The sequence below is a fragment of the Mirounga leonina genome, unplaced genomic scaffold, assembly GCF_011800145.1.
Source record: "Mirounga leonina isolate KUSES-001 unplaced genomic scaffold, KU_Mleo_1.0 Mir_55, whole genome shotgun sequence".
In the NCBI taxonomy this organism is placed as follows: Eukaryota; Metazoa; Chordata; class Mammalia; order Carnivora; family Phocidae; genus Mirounga; species Mirounga leonina.
In genome coordinates this window covers 9891068-9914623 of record NW_023270816.1, presented here as the reverse complement: position 1 = coordinate 9914623, position 23556 = coordinate 9891068, and the positions used below count along the sequence as shown (strand labels likewise).

Here is a 23556-nt window from a genome sequence, read left to right as displayed (position 1 = left end):
AAGGGCAGAGCACCCCCATGGACTGTCCCTCTGGGTAACAGCAAGGACATGGGGGAAGTATCTCTTTAAAAGTTTCCAGGAGTAAAGGAAGAAGGAATGACAGAGCTAGATTAACACCATTTTGCAACCTGGTGACATGAATGAGCTTTACCATTGCTCACTTCACAGAGAAGCACCTCCCAATAAAGAACTCATGCCCTTCCTGCCTCAGGGATGGAACCTGGGTCTGGCCAAGCCTCTGGGTCCTCCTGCCTCTCCACAGGACATGCAGAGGACAAAGGAACACGATGAGCTGCACCAAGGAGATGCAGATGATGAGAAACTCCCCAGGTCCTCGGGCACCAGTGGCCCAAAAGCCAAGGGGAGGTGCTCTAAACTATAAAAAAAAGAAAAAGAAACCAGGTGATTCCAGCAAGGTACACAGATGAGGAAAGGACGCCAGGGAAATTTGGTGGCTGGTACAAGGTCACCCACATCTTCCTGGTAAGAACAGGAAGGCCAGATGGTCACATCTGTGTCTCATCTGTCATCTTGCTCCCATGTGGTCATTCAGGGAGCACCTGACTACAGAGAGGTCACACTATGGGGAGTGCCCAAGCTGCATTCCAAGTGCCCTGAGGCCTGGGGGCCTCCCTCCGGGCCACAGAGGCTGACATGGGGACCAGGACCTGTAAGCACGGCAGAGGGGGCAGGGCTAGAAAGAGGTGCAGAGACAGAAGGGCCGAGCTGGTGTTCTCAGACCATCTGCTCACAGCCTCAGCGTGTTCCCAGTGGATTGTTTGTCTTGGTTTGTAGGAGTGTTTGATGCATCTCATGAAAGTCTTCAGGAAAACCCACTCTCTCGTCTGGGCTCTACATTCCCATGGGCGACAGACTGAGCTCAAATCCGGCTGTTTCTTCGTGCACGCTGAGCTCAGCTCCGAGAGACTGTCAGCCTGCAGGTGGGCGCCCCACCTTTCTGCCTCTGACAAGTTCAAAGATGCCCCTTTTGTTTGCAAATTCGCCCCTAAGCATCCCTATTTCCTTCCCCGGTTCTTATCCCTGGGAACACCAGCCAATGCTGATCCCTCAGGGCCTGTCCCCTACAGCTGGTCTGCGGGGTGCCGCCCAGCCCCCCTTCCACCCACGGCTGCCCCCTCATCCCCAGAACACAACACCTGTTCCCCACCCACCCAAATCTACCCCCTGCTCACTGGTGTCTCGTCCAGGAGTCAAAGACCACAGGTCGTGTACCCAACGCCAAGTGCCAAACGATGTGTCATACATTATGATGACTTAAGGGTAGAGACGCCGGTAACCGAGAAGGGGAGTTCCAAGGACCCCGCACGCTGTGCTCACAGACGGGAAGCAGCCAACTTCTGTGTCAGTTACCGTGGCTTACAGAGCGGTAGTAGGTTATGCTGTTTTACTGCGACCTCGATGAGGACACAAAGGAGGGTGTTCATGTCCTGTTGGCATTACTTTTCCTCAAAAACAGCGGGAGGAATATATTTATTATGTTTGTGTGTTGCTAATAAATATTATTAAGTAGCTGCTGCTTCCTTCCCCATTCACAGCGTGCTGGTGACCGATCGGGCTGGGCTGAATGTCCCTACACTTGCAGGCATTCTGGCCATGCATTCCCCTCCGAGATCAGGAACACGGTCCGGGAGGGCGGCCCCTCACACAGGCACACGGGCATGTGGGCACGTCGAGGCGAGGGGCTGGCAAGTTTCCACATGGCGGAGAGGGGACAGGACATCACGCGTGAGCGCCTGGCGGGGGCATCCAGCTTCCCCTCGCCCGTCGGCGGACCCTGCCCAGGCCTCCGGGACCACGACGCCCAGAGGCTCCGTGGTTCTTTGGGGTCTTTGGTGAGAAGCAGGCGCAGCGGTCTTTACAACTAATACAGAACCTACTAGCTAATTCTGACTCTGCTACAATTCATGTGACCCTGGGGGCTCATTTTCCTTTCAAAGTCCCATTTCCTACCATCTGTATAACGTGTTGGCAGCGGAGTCAGGCCCAGCGGCACCTCAGGGGCCCACAGTTCTAAACTTCAGATCAAATTCGTCGTTCATCAAAGAAGAAGCTCCAGGGAGGGGAGCGCGGCCCTGAGTGCAAAGACGATGGGAATGGAGTAAGTGAGACCCAGGGAGGGGATTCCTGCAGAACCAGGATCTGCTGAGCGCTGATAGGGTGAGAGTCGATGGTGACTCCATTTCGGGCATTAGAAACCGAGTGGACGGAGTTACCACCTGCAAAGACAGGGAGACAGGAAGACGAGTCCGTCCAAAGGGGAAACCAAGAGCTCGGTTTTGGACGTTCTGGTTGGAGATCATGCGAGCCATCCCGAATATCGGTTCTGAGACTCAGGGCTGTCTGGAGCAGGGACGCAAACGGGAGAGCTGCTTTTCACCTCATCTCAGCAGAGCTGGGGCGTTCCCGGGGGGCAGACGCCAGAGTTCCTGCGGCGAGTCCGCACGTCTCCGCTTCCTCCAGAAGCTGCAGCAGAGGGTGCCAGCCACCCTGCGAGGACCAGGTAAACCCCACGGAAAGGACAAGGCATCTGTTAAGGACCGTACAGAACTTCGATCATTAAAAACAGCAGTCTTTGTAAGCACCTCTCAAAAATAGTTTTGACCTCAGCTGCAGGTATTTGCATAAGAATCCTTTGACCCATAGGCTTTGTTCAGCTGCCTTCAGAAACTCAAGTCCCTGATGGTCGGACTGACCAGTTTAGTAAGAGTGAAGAGTAAGGGAGAACTGCAGACGAGGAGACAGAGCCAGCGACCTGCTCTTGCAGACCCCAGTCCCACGAGCCAGCGAGGGCCAGGAGAGAGGCCAGGCGGCTGTTCCGTCTGACACGGATTCTATTTACAGGTCGAATCCAAAACTATTCAGTGTTGAATTCGACGGCAGGCTGCAAGGAAATCCAACACAAACTCGCAGCCTCTTCCCACTCTGGAAATAAGAGCTTGCCTCAGGCCACGGCACCGACCACGCGGCCCCATCTGCAGTCAGCGACACCACGTTCCCGAACTAACGGCTCCATTAGGCTAGAAAACATCTTGGAACCCACCGATTTCTTTAAACAAAAACCAAAATCACCCAGTGAAAAGCAGTATTATCTTATCTTGATGGGTAAGATGGAAAAAAACACAAAACCCTCCAACTTCTGAATTTGAAACTTCAGTGGGACCCGGACAGGGACCAGAGGGGACAGTCACAAGGATGGCTGTAAGGGCAAAGAGCAGCAGTAACACGGGACAGGGGCACAGCAGGTCCTCAGCACACGGGGGCCAGGCCCCCGGCTCAGGAGACGTGTTCCTAATGAAAAATAACTCCTGAAGGTCCCCCAGGGCGCCTGGAGACCACGCGAAGGGTAGAAAAGGTCAGAACTTAACCACCACAACTCAGCGTCTTCTCCTATGAAAAGCGATTAACAGGATGATCACGAGGGCTCCTTTTAACTCAACTTCCTAAGAATGAGAATTTAATTTATCTCCTGGTGTTTCAGGCAACACACAATGCATCCAATGATAGGTGAAAAAATAACTAAAAACAAGGACTTTCTAGAGTGCTTACTTCCGTCGCCCGTCGGGGTGTTTAACAGGGCTCCAGCCGTTCCCCGGACCTCTCTGTAGAAAACGAAGCCGTCAATCCGCAGACTGAAGAGTCCTTGCAGGTTACAGCAGGCGACCAGCACAGGACGCATGCCAACGGCCCACCTTGTGGCGGTGGTGAGGTGGGGGGCAGCCATGTGCAGCCTCCACACGGCCCACGTCTAGAGGCCACTGAGAGTTCACATCCCACGTGCTTCCTACGCTCATGCCGCCACGGTCAGGACACGCTGCTTGGACGCAGAAGCCCAGCAGATTTTTAACTTTCATTGATGGAGACTCTCAAACACGCACAAAACAGGGGGCAATAGGATAACGGGCCGTCCCCCAGCCTTGCTGACACATGGTCCATCTGGTTTTACACATGTGCTCAACTCACCTGCCAGTTCTCTGGCATATTTTAAATAAAATATCGGACAGCATCATCACTGGATTCAACCCATGAGGACTCTTTTCTCCGCATGCCCACCATACGTTACTAATCTCACTGTCTGAAGTTAACATGACCCCACACGTATTCCAGTTTCTCTGGCTGTCCCCAGAACGTGTGGCTTACAGCTGGCTTGTTCAGGTGCTGTGATCACAAGCCTGGTGCGTCTCTCCTTCTGGTCCTGTCTCCCTTCTTGGTGTTCCCGATTTCTCAGAGAAGTCGGGTCAGTCGTCCTGCGAAGTGTCGCACATTCTGACTGGGCTTATTGTTTTCCTCCTGTTCAAAATGACAGACCCTGAGGCTCCGTTAGATACAGGCTCAGCTGGGAGGCCCAGTCTCTCCACCGTGGGGCTGTGTACCCCTCCGCATCTCATCACCACTTCCTAATGTCTGAGCATCTTGCTTTCAGGGAAACTTCGAGGGCTCTGGGTTCTGAGGGATTCTGGAACCTTCCGTGGGGAAGATCCTGCTGACCCCTAAGACTATCCTCCAGAGCCATCAGGACTTTCAAGTGCCGACTTCTAACTTTATCACTGACTCTGAATGTATTAAGTAGACTCTTCTACAAAGAAAAGCTTTCCCTAGTCAACTATTTGTTTACCCTGAAATGCATTTCATCCTGGAAAGGCATCATAAATGTTTACCTCTTTGTAACTTTTTAGAATAATAGACTGATGATGTTCCAGCACGCTGCACCCACGGTCCCTGAGGAGCCCCACTTCCCCGCACGTGGAAGCCAGGCTGGGAGCTGGGGTTCCTGCTATTACTTCCAGGCCTTCTGGGTACAGAAGGCTAAGAAACACACAGGTTCTGAAGAGAACACAAACCCTGAGCTGGTAGTAAATACGGCCATCGCATAAATTTAGAACACACAGGTCATGCTCGGCTGCATCGGTTCTAGGCTTGTGTTTCCTTCCTTATGCTCTAAACTTCAGGTCCCGCTCGTGCACGTGCTGACTGATTTGGGAGCTGGGAAACCAACGTAAGACGTAGGCGAAGTGACTTTCCTCACACACATCCACAGTTAGGAGCTTGTGGCTTCACACGAGGGAAGTGCCCCCGAGCCTCGTTAATTTCTCGCTCCCGGAAATCAAGCTACAGAACCCATCCGCATTATCCAAGAGGCTCTCTGAATTACTCTCAGGGTGGAAATATCTGGGCACTCTGTGAACCATCACACAGGAAGCTTCTCCAAAGACTGTGTTGGGGATGTCACTCACGTCATCAATGGCATGGACCACTCCTGCAGGCACCGAGCTGGGGGTAGGAGGACAGTGAAAATACACATCAACGTGGAGTTTCCGTCTGCTTCCTCACCATCCAAACTTTCACACCCCTTCCTTCCTCCCTTCCTCCCTTCCTCCCTTCCTCCCTTCCTTCCTTCATAAGAGAAAGAGAGCCAGCATGCAGGGTGAGGGGAAGGCACAGAGGGGGGAGGGAGGAAGAACCTCAAGTAGACTTTGTGCTGAGCACAGAGCCCAATGTGGGGCTTGATCCCAGGACCCTGAGATCGTGACCTAAGCCGAAAGCAGGAGTTGGCTGCTTAACTGACTGAAGCCTCCCAGGCACCGCAAAACTCTTCAACACTCGTATTTCTGCTGAGGCCTCCTTTTGTTTTCCCTTTCTGGTCCTCCCCACTGGTCCCCTCCTTGCCTCTGGCTCGGTCTCTGTGCCTCATACCTCTCGTATCAACGTCTCTGATTTTCTCCCCGTTCCTCAGTTTCCCCTCTCCTCCTTCCTTTTCACGTCCTCTGGAAACGTTTTCTCTCACGCCCCTGCTTTATTCCATAGTCCCTGTGGGCCATAGCAGTGATATAGCATCTCGACCCCGAGTTCGGGGGTGACCAATGGACAAGAAACCCTACGGCACAGTCTCTCGAGTGTTTGGGGGCAATCAGGAACCTGGAAAAATGCATCGTGCTTCAGAGCAAACGTCAAATGAACGTAAGTGAGGTAGGAGCACAAACGAAAGTTCACGAGGGCTCTGGTGAGCGCTGAGAAGCTGAACAGTGGGAGCAACACTGTCCAGCAGGCCTTCGTGCCATGATGGAAGCAGCCCGGCCCCAGCAGCTGAAAGGTCGCTCAGGCAACGGGACGCGCGGCGCGCAGGCCGGCCAGCGGTGATGTTACCACGCGTTCCCGACGCTCTCAGGCCCTTTGACATGGGCTGCGGCCCCAGCCAGCACGGCTCAGGAAGGACTAAGCTAGCAAAACAAAAGCGTTGGCGGAAACAGTGCTCAGTCGCTGTCAAAGAGGTACAAACTGTGTTTCATACTGCGGGGCTGACCCAGGGCCTTCGGAAGACCTTCCAAAGTCACAGGCTAGACCGTATGATTTAAACATCAGTGAGGCGCAAGGGAGGCCCTTCCAGGAGAACAAGATTTGGGCGGACAAGGGGAGGACCCTGACATGAGCCAACCTGCAGGGCAGAGGTGAGTGCCTGCCGGCCACAGAGCCGAGGAGACTGACCTAAGGGAAGCAGGGGGCTAGTGTGCGGCATCACGTGGTCAGAGGGCCCGGAATGTGGAATCCATTCCGCAGGCAACGGGGTGGACCTTTCCACGCGACTTTGTTTCATCCGGGGAAGAAGGGAAAGTCCTATTGAGTATGGTTTTCAAGTAAACAGCCCACTAAAACCATTTCCGATAATTCTGTGTTATTCAGTAATACCATCAGAACTCTAAGTCACAAATACCAGCAACACTAGTGACCTTCTCGCACCCCTGAGGGGTCTCTGGAGTAAACAAAGAAGGACACCCCTCCCCTATGATGCACTAACATACAGAGAAAGGACCAGCCAGAGCTTGGCCCTGCCAGTCGCTGAAAGAAGCCTGACCCCATCGGGCAGGAGAACCCCTACGACACACAAGGAGCTCGCTCAGAAATTCTGGCCACGTTCAAGCCACATTCCAGCAGCCTGCTAACTACTCAGTTCCTTCCATAAAACCACCCTCACCCAGAGCATGAGAAATTCGGCTTTGGGGCCAGGGGTAGGAACACAGGAGGCACAGGAAATGGCCGCACTTTCTTTTTCCTTAAAACAGACACACGCACACACATGCACACACACCCCCGCCCCAGTGCAAAAGCAAATTACCCGTCCTGTGAGGTTAGATCATCAAACTCCTTGTCGAAAGGCAACGGAGGACGGATCCGACAGTGAACTCTGATGTTCCCTTTCAGCTCCTACAACAACAGAGTTTGCACCCGTGAGCGGAGACACTGTTCCCTCAGAGAAGGCGCCCCGTACCGTTTCCCCAGGATGGGAGCCTTGGATTGCCCACCCACACCCCGGCCTCCGAATGAGTCCCCAGGAAGGAACACTGCCAGTCGGTGCTCCTTTACAGCTTTTCAAAATCCCCACGTAAATGTGTTCACTTGGCAAATGATCATCGTGTGGTGTGGTGAGAAGTATCAAGAAAACACCTCTCAAAAGCCACCTGCATCCAATTTGTGAGGCATTTAAGGGGAAGTTTCTGAAACCTGGTACTTCTGCTACTTTTCCAGACCCTGCAAAGCGTTCGTCTGAATCGTAGCAGGCTGTGATATCGCGGAGACCAAAACAAAGAGTGAGAAGGACAAACTGGGCGGTCTGGTAACAGCTCCTCACGTGCCTGCCGGAGGAAGGGCGCTGCAGTCGGAGACGGGTCCGCTTGGTGGGAGCACAGCATCGGGCACGTCCGCGCTCAGACGCCGGGAGCCATGCGGGGTCCGCCAGCTCCTGGGGGACACTGGCTCCGCGCCCACCGCTCTCCCTGGCACCGTGCCGGCCTCGTTTGCCCACCGGTCCTTGCGCAACCTTGGGACCATAATGAAGACCTCTGTGCCTCCTCCACAGGACAGCATGTCAGAAACACAAACTCTGGCACCGTGTCCTCCGGAAACCACCCTTCCCCACTCACTCCCACCAGCCCCTGGGCGCGTGGCTGCCTCCGCAGTCCCCAAATGCCTAAAGCAGCGGAGTCTGTCCTTATCGCTCCTGAAGTGCCGCGTCCACAATGAGAACCCATCTCCAGCTGCTTCTGACGTTCTGATATTCTTCTGTTCCTGCAGCCGAGCAACCACTAGCTTACTTGGCAGCTCCGGACATGAACGACCTATTCCGTGCTTGGGATCATCATCTAAAACCAGGAATTCTGCATCCACCTGAAGGCGGCCAGCCGCTCCTCCCCAGCCCCCCAGATGAGAGACGACGCATCCATGGGGAAGCATGGGGACTGCTGGCTGCAGCTCTGCCAGAATCCAGCATTCCGTGGGAGAATACGTGGCCTTGGGAACCAAGCCACACCGTATCACAAGACAGGAAAAACCACGTGGAAGGATGGGGAGGGGCAGGCCGGAGAAACTGGGAGACGGCAGGTGAAGGGCAGTGTCAGGTGACCTAAGAGGCGGCTGCATCCGTGAGTAAAGAAGTGTCACCCACAGAAAGGGACAGTCACCTCCACTCCATGTGCATCAGGGCATCCATCAGCACAGCCCGGTGTGGTCCGAGGAGCCTGGGGTGAGGGACCAGGTCCCCAGACTGAGCCTGCTGCAGTCTGAGCTCCTGTGGCAGGGAGAGGGACTCCTGCTAACAATCACGATGACGATGATGGTGCTGTGAGTTCCAACATGTTTTTCTATTTAAAAACTGATCTTAGCTCACAAGGCGATGCTGTTACGTGCGGTCACCTGTCCCTTGTGCACCTCTCCCGGGCACCTGCTCTTATCCCATTTCCTCATCAGCCAGCATCTGCGTACTTGGCATTCCATAGCCTGTTTGCTCTGCTTGAGCCTAGTGCTCTAGCCTGTGGAAATATTTTGGGATACTCCTTTCAAATTCATATCCTCAAATACAATAATATGCTTTTCTGTCTCCATCATGTCAGTAAGAATTAGGATCCAAAGAGTCTGGACAGAGCCCAGAGGACATCCCTACACAGCTCCTCTCCTGGCCGTCATCTGGGCCCAGGTCCCTGGCTGGGCGGGCCTGCCCCTCCCTCACTGCTCGGCCTCCACAGACGCCAAAAACCTGGGGGGGCGGGGGCTGGCCTGTGAAGGATGGCTCGCAGCTCTTATGCTGACGTTCTGTTCATTAATATTTCACGTCATACTTTTGCAAATGCCTGGCTGAAGACCAGATACTCTACATCTCTCCTCTTTTCTTGATGTGATACCTGGAAAGGACGAGAACACTGTCATTCTCATACACTCCTGCTGGTTCCGTGAGCAACGCGTTTTCCCTCTAAATGTTCAGAAAGCATTCTCTGGAGATCCGTTCTGAATCGTACCCTGGACTCACAGCTGGTTGATTCAACTAGTCGTGAAGCGCAGCTGCTTTTACTTCCTGAACGCTGAGTAGGTGATGCACACCCGCTGATTTACAGGCTGTCGGTGTGTCTTCCAGGGCGCAGAACGCGGCAGCCAGAGCGCCAAGCCTCGTCCCACCCTGGACCTGGCTCCCGCCCGAGGGCCCGCCTGGCCCCTTTGGACCCAGGGTGATGCTGCTGTCGAGCCCAGGCAGGAACATGCACGGAGGCGCTCACAGAGTGCCTGGTCAGCAGAAAGCGCACAGAGCCCGAACCACACGGGGAGACAGCGAGCAGACAGGAGAGCCACTCCTAACCTCTGGGGGAGCCGGGGGCCGCGGAGTTGCCAAGCACAGGCTCAGTGGGGCTGTGAGCCGGCCCAGGCTGCAGCACGCCAGCAAATCTCTCGGGAGCAAAGGTCATCCAACAAACCATCAACTCCAGCCTCATCGTGCGCAGAAATGGAAACCCGAGTCTTCACATCTCCTGGGCCTCAGGCCTCACACTGCTTAAGAGGAAGGTGAGCCATCCTCGGTGTCCTGCTGACGGCGAAGCAAGCTGGAGCCGCGCTGGCCAGGGAGGCTGAGCTCTGAGGATCCCGGCTCACGCATTCCGGGCGCGCCCTCCGCAGACCCCTGGGCACACGCGTGCCCCTGCCTGGCCCCCGCCCTCGCGCTCGGCCAGGTGTCTGACCCCCCACCTGCAGGCCTCAGGCACTGGTCCTGTCCCACCCCACCCCGGGGCGGCTCAGCCCCACCGCCTCCTCGCCCGCGGGCCACACCTCCCCTCGGGCCACGCCTCCGGCACGGGCCACACCTCCCCGCTGGCCACACCTCCCCATGGGCCACACCTCCCCGCTGGCCACACCTCCCCACGGGCCACGCCTCCCCGTGGGCCACGCCTCCCTGTTGGCCACACCTCCTTGGCTGTCCACCCAGACCCCCACCCCTACCTTTCAATGAGGTCACCTTTCCCACCACCCTCCTCGGAACCTGAACCGTGAATGGAGCTCACCACCAAACGATTGTGAAGCATCTTCCTCTTCTGCTTCTCCAGCTCATACCGCGCGCTTACTTCCTGCAAGGACCGCTCCAGGTGACCCGCCTTCGACTGCCAGGCTGTGGGGACAATTTTACCACAGGTGCGAGTGAGGTTTTCAGGAGAGGATCTTCAAACCACTCTCCGTGACCTGCCCTACCTGCAGGAGACTTTCGCGTCCTGAGGGAAATTCACGGCTCTTCCCCCTCTTCTCCCAGTTCTCTGTAAAGCACCCCTCTTTGTCAGAGGCACACTATGCCCATTAGATAACCATGCTGTCCCCTTTTCTGGAGCACGTGACACGGAGGACCGCAGGCGCACACGCACGTGCGCACCTGTCACCTGGCCGGAGACCCTGCAGGAGGGTCCCTGAGCGGAACCCACCCAAGGAGCATGCCTTCATTTCTACGGTGCTTCTGGGGTGAGGACTTACAGCCCCGCGGCCAAAGGACCTTGCTCCCCGGGCTGTTAAGTCTGGTCGGTGATGAGAACATCCCCGTCTCCACCCAGTAGTGACCGAGCCTGAGAAAGAGCTGAATGGACAGAAGGGACCGTCACACTGCACTTCAGGGACATGACACGGGAGGCTCAGCAGGGACACAGCCCCAGCGCAGGGCCGGCATCGGAGAGAGCCTCTTGCCGTCCCCAGAGGACAGGGACCTCCCTGAGGGGCACGGCCACCGGGACTGTAGCCCCACGATGGCCAGCCCGTGCCTCGGGGTTTGCTCATGTCTGCACCCAGGCAGGGGCACAAAGCCACAGCAGATGCCAACTCCAATCCCTGGCAGTCCTCTGTGTCTGCACAACGGGCCAGGCTGCCATTGGGCTAGGGCCTCAGCTTACCCAGCAGAGCCTCGTGGCAGAGCTGTGCCCTCTGGACGGCCGCCACCACTGCGGAAAGACCATCCTGCAGGTGCTCCCGGCAAGTTCTGAAAACCTCCAGAGAAGAGGCTCGCAGCACCTTCATGTCTCGCTTCAGGTTCTGGACCACAAGAACACACAACCGAGATGATGTTATTGATCACATCACACCATATGGAATAGTCATGTAAGTGTCTATAAAATAAGAACACAGCCACACGGATGACACAGCCATGCATGAATCTCCCATGAACTAAACCCATTTAGAGCTGAAGGTCTTAAACGTTAGAGGGAGGACAGCTTTCTGTCCGCTGCGGACTTCCTCGTGAGGCCGGCCGGGCCCCAGTCCCCACGCCACCCTCCGCATGCAGGAACAGGGCTCTGGTCTCTTGTCCTGACTGCGATTGGGGCCACACTGTCCTGAGCACATGGCCAGAGCCATGATGGCCCCTGGGCGTGTGTGACCCACGTCCAGGTGCACCTGCGAGAGCATTTAGGCAACTCTGGGGACAAAGGAGCCGATAAGCGGTATCCCCCACGTCAGGGGCTCTTCCTTCTGGGACACTGTTTGGCACAAGTAGACAAGAGGCCCAGAAGGAAGGAGCTGATGTCCTGTGGTCTGACATCTAGCAAGCGAATCACGAAACCCCAGCTGATCTGAGATACATGTCCTTGGATTCTTACGTCTTTCTTTTCTGTAAAACGGAGACCGTTTCCGTATGTTTTGGAAACATTCTGATAAAATGTCCATACGGAATTGAATTACAGTATCTTTAGTACATGGGATGCAGATAAAGTCCCACACTTCCGTCAGAGATGGACCCCTTCCACTGAGCTGTAAGAGGACAAAGGATTAATCCTCCGTAAATCGATTCTACACACACTCCCGCAGTTCATGGGGAGGAAAAACAAGCCTCTCAGGGCAGACTAATCATGTTTACAGATGGCGTTTTTGCTGTTGTCATAATGATCTTTTTTTTCCCTTCTAATTTCTGCCCCGGTCACATTGTTTGCAACAAAAGGTGAACAATGCTCCTAATCACACGATGGTATAAAAATACCCCGCACCACGTGGCCCTGGAGCATTGCCAGGAGTGCTAGGGCCACGGCCACGCCGCTTCCGACTTTTCTTTCCAGATGGCCCGGCAGGTCACAGGACCTGCTCCCCGGTGACCACGGTGATGTGCGTCCTGGTTAACCTGACCTGCATAAAGCCGTCTTCTACCATTTGACACTGGGATAAAGAAGAGGACCACCCTGCCTCCCAGTGTATCGGGAGCAGGGCTGTGTCCCACGGCCCGGCCACGGCCACATGGAGCTTCTCCCTCCCGCGTGGGCTCAGGACCCCAGGCCTCCTGTTCAGCAGGTGCCGCAAAGGAGGCGAGCTCCCGCCGTGGGCGCCAGTGAGACACGTTGGGCGTCTGCCTTGGCTCGGTCATGATCCCGGGGTCCTGGGCTCGAGCTCCATGTCGTTGGGCTCCCTGCTCCACGGGGAGTCTGCTTCTCCCTCTGCCCCTCCCCCTGCTGGTGCTCTCTCTCTCTCTGACAGATAAATAATTAAAAAAAAAAAAGAAGGCCACGTGGGTCAACTGTGCTGGAAGATCCACTACTGCTAACCGAGGAGCTTTGCCTCCTTACATCGGGCTCCTTGTAACCCCTTAAGCATAGGTCCGTCCTCACGGGCATGAGGTCCACAGTCTCACCAGAAAACCAGTGCTGTGAGTTACGGACACAAGCGTCTGCCATGTAAATAGAGCTGCCCCTACCTGAACTTGGCAGCGGAGCTGGGGTGCGGCCGGGGCTGCACTTCTCCGCGGCGGGTCCCGCTCTCGGCACCGGGAGCAGAGCCCGGCGGCCGCGCTGCCGCCCTTTCCAGTCATTCCTTGGTACTGTTGTGCAGAAGAGAATAAAAGACCAAAGTCTCAACACCTCGGAGCAGGTGCGCTTTCTCTGAGGGGAGACTATTCACCCAATGTCCGCTGAGCCCCACCTGCATGCAGGGCCTGCACGGGGTGGGGGGTGGCACGGGGACCAGGGCATGGGGGGTGCGGCACGGGGACGGGGGGAAAGGGGTGTGGCATGGAGACGGGGGCGCGGGGGGCACAGCACGGAGACGGGGGTGTGGGGGGGCATGGGGACGGGGTGTGGGGGGGCACAGGGATGGGGACGGGGGCACGGGGGGGCACGGGGACGGGGGCACGGGGGTGCGGCACGGAGACGGGGGTGTGGGGGGCGCAGCACGGAGACGGGGGTACGGGGGGGCACGGGGACGGGGTGTGGGGTGGCACAGGGATGGGCACGGGGGCGCGGGGGGGACACGGGGACGGGGGCGCGGGGGGGCGGCACGGGACGGGGGCACAGGGGGGCATGGGGACGGGGTGCGGGGGGGCACAGGGACGGGGATGGGGCGCAGGGGGACACGGGGACAGGGGTGCGGGGGGGGCACAGGGACGGGGGTCACAGGTAGGGCTGTATGGACAGCGGGTGCAGGGTGGCCGAGGCTGAAGGCATCTGCGTTGGCAGGTGCTTAAGGGCCCAGGTCGTCTGGCCGATGCAACAAAGGAGAGAACAGTGAAGGGGATGGGGGTGACGGGGAGGCCGTGGGCCTCGTCAATGATAAGGTCACTGCCTGGGTGTTTTCTTCAGGGCAAAGCCAAGCCAGCGAAGATTTTCAGGACAGATACTTGTTCAGGATGATGGCTCTGGGACCTCAGGGGAGAAGGGGCTGAGTCAGGACACATTCAGGGACAACCTTGGCACGTCTGGGAGGTGACGCGGTGGGACGAGACAGGGGCCACTGCAGCTCCCAGGTCCCTGGCCTGCGTGGCCAGCTGCGGAGGGGCCATAACTCAGGTCCCAAGGAAAAGGTGATGTGTTTGGGTTTTTGCTTCGTTTTGGTTTGTTCTCCACGGTGTTTGAGTGTCGATGCTTTCACGCTGTGTCCTTGCAGCTCATAAATAACGGCAGATGGTCTCCCCCTCCGCACGCAGCCGTGCCTTCCCATTTGGTGAAAACACGCAGCCGAATAACAGCCGAGCGCCGCATCGTTGCCACCGCTGCTCAGTAAGACTGACTTTCCATGAACCGACCGCGTATCCTGACATGAAGCTGCAGGGCGCACGTGCTCACTTCACGAGCAGGAACCGGCTTCTCTTCGGGAGGAGCACAGAGGCGGAGGACGCAGGCCTCCCCACATGGTGGGGTCAGCGTGGGACACGCCGGTCTCCGATGCAGGGCCCTGCAGCGAGGAGGAGGCCTGACGGGTGCAGGGCTCTCCCGAGTGTCTGCGCCTGATGGGGGACGACACGGAGAGTGGCAGGGACGCCAGCCTCGGAGACGGGCATGCCTGGAACAGGAGCTGCTGTGGAGGCCAGGCCAGGCCATGGGGTGAAGCACCCTGAGGACTGGTGCTGCCTGAGCATCGGGGGTCAGGGGGCCCCGCCCGGCTGCCACACGTGAGTTTCTGGGTGTTTGTTCCTCACTACGATTCCTCTACAGCAGGGAACAGAGGCGAGGCTGCCGTCAGCTGGGCAGGGCTGGCCCCCCTCTGCACCGGGCGGGAAGCCAGCCCTGTAGATCCACGGCTCCGCATTCTGCAGCCCATCCCACTGCCGCCGTGCCCACGACTGCGGGACAGTCCTTATCTCATGGAGGTGAGCTCGGAAGGAACACGACCTGGAGGCTCAAGGCCCTGCTCCTGGCTGACAGTCATGCAGGCCTGGGTCACGCCTCTGGTGACAGGAAATAAAATAAACCAGCTAGCAAGTTCATGTAATGAGGCTCATTTGCTCGGGAGCTTCGGACTGAATTCCACTCAATACCTTGAAAGTAGGAAAGCACCATGATGGTAAATGAATTCTGTCCAAACTATCCGACGAGGGAGCCGCGGAGGGGGACGGAGAGTTCTGTGAACTTTGAGCAGCATTCCATTCCCTTCTTTCACTGGTGCTCCAGGACCGGAGAAGTCCGCTAAATGCCAGAGAGGAGAGAGGAGGCGTGTTCGTGCCTCGTGGGCCAGACCTGCCTGAATGGCCAGGGGTCTGCGCTGTCCCAGTGCAGCTGAGCCCACATTCCTCCACCCCCGGTGCTGAGGCTTCACGCCGGCTCGCATGGTTGTTGAAACCAACGTCTTCCCTAGACTCCAAACTGTGAGGCTGGGTGTTTTCTTTCAGTCAAAGCTTCTGACTGTAAGGCTCATGAAACCACATCAAGCAAATTCTTTCCGCGCCAGGACCAGGGTGGACGCCCGAGCTACAGTGAACCGGACACAGAGGTAGCAGGTGGGAAGGGCCCCCTGGTGAGGCTGGAGAATCTAGTACTTCCTGATGGGAAATCTTCACACTTAAGAGAACCGACACGACAGGGAAGCTCAGGAGAACCCGCTCATCCGCGGGATGATAAAGACGACAGAGAACACGCGGCACAGCAGGTGCCGGGAGCCGCGTGGGCACGGACTTGAAGACGGACTAGAGCTCAGGGACATCACGCAGTTCACTGCCTCTACCCCTCAGGCGGCGAAAGACAAAACTGAAGCAAAATGAAGGCCCTCAACTCAGAAGGCTCAGATTCTCTCCGGAAAAAAAATAATGTACATATAAATATCCAGACCTGTATTCCAAAGTCTCCGGTACTGACTGTATGTCCAACAGGAATTCAAAGGGAAATGGAGTAGAGCGACCGAGTCTGGCACACGGGACGTGGGGCTGCCTGGCTTCCAGGGCCAGGCTGGTTTGGCAGAAACAGACAGAGAGCCGTGGGCGTCTAGGGAGAGTGGGCAGCAAAGCTGCGTAAGCATGAGCACACGGCCCTGGGGAGGCGCTCGGACGCGCTCTGGGAGAGACACCGGAACAGGGACAGTGTCCGAGGGTCGGAGGGGCTGCAGCGGAGCCGTGACCGGCCACTCTGTGCAGAGAGGCCGGTGGACGGCAGCTCTCGGCAGAGCCCTGCGGGCCGCCCGTCTCCATCCCAGGCACACGGGCGGGCGGGAGGCGTGGGCCCCAGAATGAAGATGTTCTGCTTCATAATCATCAGAAATGACTTAGAGGGACTTAGCATACAAATGCCAAAAATGTTACAGGCTATGCCTAATGATCTTAAATGTGAAACAAAATGTTTTTAATTTCATCTTGAGGGTGTTCAGAAACACTGCTGGAGCTTTGCGGTAGCCCTCACCGACGGAGGGTCGTGAACTCCACGATCCCACCGGCCCTGTGCCTCTAGTCCTGCAGCGGGGGGGGCGGGGGGCAGGACCACGGCGCGCAGGCTGTCTGTCGGCTCCGGGGTTCCTGCGGCCGACCCAGACACCTGCCACATCCGCCGCCGACCATCCGTGCCCCTTGGAAGCGCTGTGGGAAGGTTCTGGTGCAACGCAGAGGAGATGTGCTTCTGGCCAGGGCTCTGGCCAGAAGCGCCGGCAAAACGAACCAATAAATGAATAGGAAGCAGTACGAACAGCCCTAACTTAATCTACAATTTAGTGCAACTAAGTTTGGTTCAGTGAAACTTGGACGGGTTGTTCGAGGAGTGACAAGAGCTTGAAGACTGGGTTCTGCCGTGAGGCCCTCAGGAGAAATCTGCAGGGGTCACAATTTAAAGATGAGGAACTCAGATGTGCATAGCTTTCCAAACAAATGACCACCGCCTGGGAGTCTTGGGACAACACAAGGGCATCCACTCACGGTTCCAGAGGCCAGCGTTGGAACCCAGAGGCTTCGGGGCAGGTCCGCCCACCTCTCTGGCTCCTGTGGCCACCGGGCGCCCTGGCCGTGGCTGCGTCCGCGCCTCTACGGATGGCCCCTGCGCCATCCTCACATGGCCTTCTCCTCCTGCAGGGACTGCCGTGGCATGCGGGGCCCACCCGAGTCTTCTGGGGGCTGCAGCGGCTGGCCGTGCGAGACCAAAGTGGACAGGCTCCCACCTGGCGCTCTCCTCCGCGCACCCTTCCTTCGAGGTGGACAGCTGCTCTGGGCCGAATCACGTGAGCATCTGTGCCAGGACGCCACAACTGGTCTGGAAGTGGGGGAGGGCAGGGGATGAACCCGAGTGGCACGAGGGTCTTTGGGGGGCAGGTGTAGGGGGTGTCACGATGGCCAGGCAACCACGAGTGGACTGAACGCCCACTTGTATGCTTCAACTGGGGGGAAGTCGTGTTTGTAAGTTCGACCTCAATGAAGGGCAGGCACCTCACTAATTCCTGACTCACTAGATACTCGTGAGCACGGGGATTGAAGCTCATGCATTACAGGAGGCCACCTCAGTGGACGGGAGAAAGGGAAGGCCCGGGACGGGCTGCAGCCCTGAGCCCGGGCAGGACTCAGTCCAGCTCCATCTGCCAGACGCAGGGGGGCACTACCTGGGCCAGTCTCAGGTGAAGAACAGCATTTTCCGTTTCCAGTTCAACTATCCGCTCTTCTTTGGCCTACAACCAAGGACAAAAAAGGGACATTATCACCATAACTGATACTCATCAGTAAGCATTCCATCCTCAGAGGGAAGCCAGCACCGGCATCAGGGACGAGCTGCAGGGGGAGTCAGCTGGAGTGGGGGCGGCTTCTGACGCGGGTGGGCACCCCCCTGCCCCACGTCTACAACCCTTACTCCAAGGGTGGTCCCCAGCAGCAGCATCTGGGGGCTTGCTGGAAATGCAGAATCCTGCATTATGGCACATAAATTATACCCCAATCAAGCTGCTGAAAAAGTCCCACCCCAAATCTACCAGAGTCTGCATTTTAGCGAGAGCTCCAGGTGACCTATATGCAAGTTAAAATCTGGAATGCACCAAAATCAGCATTTCTTTCCTTGCATTAACTCATATTCAAAAACTATCTGTTAGAAATCTGTCATGTGCCAGGCACTTGTCTGGGTGCTGTGGACATAGCCGTGAATGATCAGGTGCAGGGTTCCCATCCTCATGGGGAGACGTGGAAGAGCCAGTGTGTGGGGTAAGTGAGCTGGGGAGGCGACGCCAAAGTTAAATCAGTGATGTGGGTTCAGAGGCAGGGCGGCTGCCCAAGGGTGAGGAGGGCTGGCAGGCCAGCGAGGAAACCGGAGGAAAGGGACAAGCCCACGCAAAGGCCCTGAGGCAGGAATGAGTTTGCTGAGTTGAGGCGCAGAGAAGGTGAGACTCTGGGGAGGAGGCTGGGATCGGGGAGGAGGGACGACAGGGAAGAAGGGAGTGTTATCTGCAGGGTTTTAAGCAGAGGAGTTTAAATATGAGCTATTTACAGTAAACGCTGAGCAAGCCAGCCCCTGGAGGTCTCGGTGGACAGGAAAGCACGGGTTTCTGGGAAAGTGGCCCAGGGGCCGTCCTTTCTGCAGGGAGTCCCTCCCCAAGCCCGCTGATGTGCAGCTCTCAGAGAACTGTGATCATTTCGGGACAATCTCTTTGTGACTGGTTATAAAACCAGAAACCTGGCTGTCATCTGGATTTTGTTACCATGTTCAGTCAATTTTACCTCTTAAAAAAAAAAAAAAACCTCGAATATTTCTGCAGAAGTCCACTTTGGGCATCCAGCAAGATGCCGCCCCTGACTGCAGTGCTATGGAGCTGTGAGTCACTTGCAGGCAACTCACCGGCCCACGTGTGCAGGTCGGCGGCTTTGGTATCCTCACAGTGGTGCCACCGTCACCGAAAGTAGTCTGAGAATATTTTCATCTCCCCAACAGGAAACCCCACCCCTGACGACCCCCAACCCAGCCCGAGGAAACCACTGATCTACTCTGTCTCTATAGATTTGCCATTGGACATTTTGGATCAACGGAATCACAGGATATGTAGCCCCTTGCGAGCGGCTTCCTTCACTGGGCACCTTGTTCTCAAGGCTCAACCAAGTCATGGCGTCCTTCCAGAATTTTATTTCCTCTCATTGCCTGATCATATTCGACTGTAGAGCTGTGCCACATATATTTACCCATCCATCAACTGCAGGACATTCGGGCTGTTTCCAGTTTTTGTTATTCTGAGTAGTGCAGCTATGACATTCCTGAACGAGTTTTTGTGGGACACACGTTTCCCTTCTGCCTGGGTGTAGTCCTAGGATGGGAACCGTGCGCGGTACCTCTGGTTAGCATCTGAGGAACTAACTGCACACTCCCACCGGCAGTGCGTGGCAGTTCCAAGCTGTCCACACCCTCGCCAAAACTCCCCATCTGTCTCTCTGAGCACGGCTGTCCGAGTGGGTAGGAAGTGGCGTGTCATTGCAATTTGATCTGCATTGCCCTGATGGCTAATGCTGACCATCATTTTCAATGTGCAAGTCATGCAATCCTTAGTTAAGTTTCTTCCAAAGCATTTTATTATCTTCGATGATAATGGAATTGTTGTTTTTCTTTTTTTTTTTTTTTTCATTCCTATGAAGTAGAAATACAGATTTTTGCACCTGGATCTTGTATCCTTCAACCTTGCTGAAATTACTTACTAGGGCTAATAGGGTTTTTGGAGGATTTCTTAGGATTTTCCATATATGAGATCATGTCATCTGCAAACAGAAATAGCCTTCTTTCCTCCTGATATAGATACCTTTTCCTTCTGTCATCTTGCCTAACCACACAGATGAGCACGTCCAGGAAGATGGTGAATGGATGTGATGAGAGTGGGGCTGTTCATCTTGTTCCTTTCACCTTATGCGTGTCAGCTGGGGGGTTTCGTGGACATCCCTTTATCAGCTTGGGGAGTCACCATCTGTTCCTAGTTGGTTGAATGTTTTCATCATGAAGTGGAGTTAACTTTTGTCCAATGCAATTTTCTGGATCTATCGAAATGATCATGGGGTTTGTCCTTTCTTTTATTGATACAGTCTATCACATTAACTGACTTTGGAATGCTAGACCATTTGAGGGATGACTCCCACTTGGTCATAGCTATAATCCTTTTTATATACCACTGGATTCAGTTTGCCAGTATTTTTTGAAGATTTTTACATCTATATTCATGCTGTTTTCTTGTGTCTCCCTTTTTATTTCTGTGAAGTTGGTAGTAATGCCCTCTCTTCTATTCTTAATTTTATTAATTTTATTTAGTCAAACTAAGGGTCTGTCAGTTTGGTTCATCTTTTCACAGAGCCCCCTCTGGTTCTGTTGATTTTCTGTATAGTTTTTCCAGGCTCTGTTGCACTTGTTTCTGTTCTAGTCTCTGTCGTGCTTTTATTTTGCTGGCTTTCAGTCTTGCTTCATGGCTTCATCCAGTGTCTTCAGGTGGAAGTTTAGGGTGTTGATCTGAGAACTATCTTCTTGTTTAAAGTAGGTGTTTACGTCTATGAGTGCTCCTTCGGGTGCTTCTTTAGCTGCATCCCATAAACTTGGCTATGTGGCATCTTCATTTTCATTCCTCTCAAAATATTCCCTGACCTTCTTTGTGATTTCTTCTTTCATCCACTGATTATTTAGGACTGTCTTATTTAATTTTCACCTATTTGTGAATTTCCTAAATTTATTTTTGTTATTAATTTCTAACCCCCCTCTCTTGTTACTGGAGAATATACTTTATATGCTCTTTATCCTTTTCCATGTGTTCAGGCTTCCTCTGCAGCCGGCAGGTTGTCTAACCCAGAGAGCATGTCTCAGGCATGTGGGAAGAGTGTGTCCTCCTGCTACGTGGGTGGGATGTTCTGTGCATGTCTGCCTGGTCGGGTTGGTTCAGGGGCGTTGTTCAAGTTGTCTGTCTTCCTGCTGGTCCTCTGTCCAGTCTGTCCATTACTGAGAGTCGGGAAGGTGGATATCTGTTGCTATCATTTTTGAGTTGCCTTTTTCTTAGATTCTGCCAATTTGGGGGCCATGTTGTTAGATGCACATATAATTTTCCTATCTTCCTGATGGAGTGATACTTCTATCATGAGCAAAGGTCCTTCTTTATCTGTAGTAACACTGTTTTCATCTGAAAGTCTATTTCGTCTGATATTAGTATAGTCACTCAGTCTGCTTGAAGCTGATGGTGGCATGATGTCTTTTCCCACCCTTTTGCTTACAACTACTTGTATCTCTGAATCTAAAACATGTCCCCTGTAGACAGACAGCATGTGGTTAGATGTGGCCTCTTACCCAGTCTGACAGTACCTGCCTTTTGACTGACAGTTTGTCCACTTACATTGAATGTCACTGATGTGGCTTTATGCCCAACATTTCACTTTTGTTTTCTACGTGTCTCGTGTCCTGTTGGCTCCTCATCTACTGTCTTCTTTTGCATTAAGTGGATATTTTCTGGGGTGAAATCTTAACTTCTTTGATGACCTTTTCCACTAGTTTTTGAATAATTTTCTCAGTGGTTGCTCGAGGGCTCACCTGTACTTTGAACCTGGAACAGTCTCCTTCACATTTACAGTCCGATTCCTGTGAGATGCAGAAACATGCCTGTTGTGGCTGACGTGTTGGTACCATTACACATCATGTCATGTGTGTTACAGATGTAACAATCCCGTGTGATCACTGGTCCTTTACATAATTTCATGTTCATTAAAGAGTCTGAGAAGAGAAGGGACAGTAAGTATGTATTTATGGGGTTTGCTCTGCCGGCCCTCTTCGCCACTTCAACTTCTCTTCACTTGGTCCTGTGCATTCAAGCTACCATCTGTTGTCATTGCCTTACTCCAAGAAAACTGCCTCCATCCACCTCCTTTGTGCTACTTTTCTCAAATACATTACATTTCTATATGTTATAGTTTCAACAATACAGTTATACATATATTGTTTTACATAATTGCTTTCTAAGTCAGTGAAAGAAACAAAGAGAACTACACCTTTCTTCTGTGTTTTATAATTACCTGACGGTCTTTACTGGCATTCTTTGTGGATTTGTATTTCCGTGTAGGAACTTCCTTTGGTATCTCTTAAAAGGCAGGCCTGCTAGCAACACATTTTCTGCAATTTTGTTTATTTGGGAATGCCTTTATTTTGCCTTCATTTTTTAAGACAGTTTTGCTGGATGTGAGATTTTTGGTTGACAGAATTTTCGTCCTTCAGCACTTTGAACATGTCACCCACCGCCCCGAACTCCACTGACACTGATGAGAGTCTGCTGACAGTCATGGTGAACTGACACGACAAGTCGTTCTTCTCTGCTTTTCTCTTTATTTTTACAAAGTGCAGGTGGATGTGGATCTCTTTGTATTTATACTTAGTGGAATTCATTAAGCTTCTTTTATGTGTACCTAAACTTCCAACAAATTTGGGGAGTTTGGGTAATTGTTTCTTTGAATATTTTCCCTGCTTTCTTGCTCTCCTCTCCTGGTGCTCCCATGACAGATATGCTGGTGTGCTTACAGGTTTCACACCTTTTCCAGAGGTTCTATTCATTTTTCTTCTATTTTTCTGTTTTTAGGATTGCATAATTTCTACCAATCTAAGAGTTTGCTGATTCCTTTTTTGTCTATTCAAATCTACTCTTGAGTCCTCTAGAGAATGTTCCCATTTCAGTTATCTTCAACTCTAAGATTATAATTAAAAAAATAATTTCTAGGTATTTCTTGATATTTTCTATCTGATGAGAAATTAACATATTTTCCTTCACTTCTATAATGCAATTTCCTTTAGTTCTTTGAACATATTTATAATGACTGCTTTGACTTATTAATTTCAACATCAGGCATTCTCATGGGCAGTTCCTGTTGTCTGTTCCCTGCTGTGGATGAGTCTCACTTTCCTGTTTCTTTCATGTCTTACAATTTTTTGTTGAGAACTGGACATTTTAGGAAATATATTGTAGAAACTTTAGTGATGCCTTTCCCCCACCTGCAGTTTTTGTTGTTGTTCTTGTTGTTTTTGTTTTTTGTTGCTACTTGTGTGCTTTGTTGAGTGATTTAGCTCGCCTCTTCCACAGAAGTCTGCCCAACCCCTGAGGGAAGGACACAGCTGCGGGCATGCACACAGGCACTGGGAGACTGCAGTTTAAGCAGGGCTCTTTTTAACCGCCTCTCCCCGATCTCTGTTACTCTGTCTCCCTTGGTATCACAACCACCGCACTGATTATTGATTGCCTTATTGTTTTCAATAATGGCCTGGGCCATAAATTTCTCCACTGTCTGGTCCAGTTAAACTGGGGCAGGGCTACTTTTGGAAGCCAGTCTTTGATATTTGTCCTAACCCCAGGCTCTTCTTAGCCTTGAGTGAACTAGGTGGCCTATTAGGTTGTGGCTAATTATGGGCTGTATCCACCCCCCCCCCCCCCCCACACAATTCACTTGTTGAAGTCCCAAGTCCAGGACCTCAGAATGTGATTGTATTTGGAGACAAGGCCTTTAAAGGGGTGATTAAGTTAAAATGAGGCCACTAGAAAGGGCTCTAATCCAACCTGACTGGTGTCCTTATGAGAAAAGAAGATCAGGACACAGAGGGCACTCCAGAGACA

At 53.7% G+C, this 23556-nt stretch overlaps 1 protein-coding gene and 1 long non-coding RNA gene across 3 annotated transcripts in view; both read right to left on the bottom strand.

Annotated features, from left to right (window-relative positions):
• LOC118001895 (kinesin-like protein KIF25) overlaps positions 1 to 11909 on the bottom strand; it is a 33362-nt gene extending 21453 nt beyond the window's left edge. Inside the window, exons 1-4 of the mRNA XM_034992072.1 lie at positions 11202 to 11909; positions 10335 to 10438; positions 7130 to 7218; positions 5253 to 5289 (exon numbers count right to left, since the gene is read on the bottom strand). Of these exons, the coding sequence (XP_034847963.1) occupies positions 5253 to 5289; positions 7130 to 7218; positions 10335 to 10438; positions 11202 to 11325 (354 nt within the window). The 5' untranslated portion in view covers positions 11326 to 11909. The remainder of the gene's footprint in view (positions 1 to 5252; positions 5290 to 7129; positions 7219 to 10334; positions 10439 to 11201) is intronic.
• LOC118001896 lies at positions 747 to 5050 on the bottom strand. Of its 2 annotated transcripts, none has more exons than XR_004676871.1 (3): positions 4159 to 5050; positions 3568 to 3832; positions 747 to 2548 (listed from the first exon to the last, which is right to left on the bottom strand). It is a non-coding gene; the product is annotated as an uncharacterized LOC118001896 (long non-coding RNA). The 2 variants fall into 2 exon arrangements; XR_004676870.1 differs by lacking the exon at positions 4159 to 5050 and having other exon boundaries at positions 747 to 2237; positions 2399 to 2548; positions 3568 to 3896.
• Positions 11910 to 23556: the final 11647 nt, after the last annotated feature.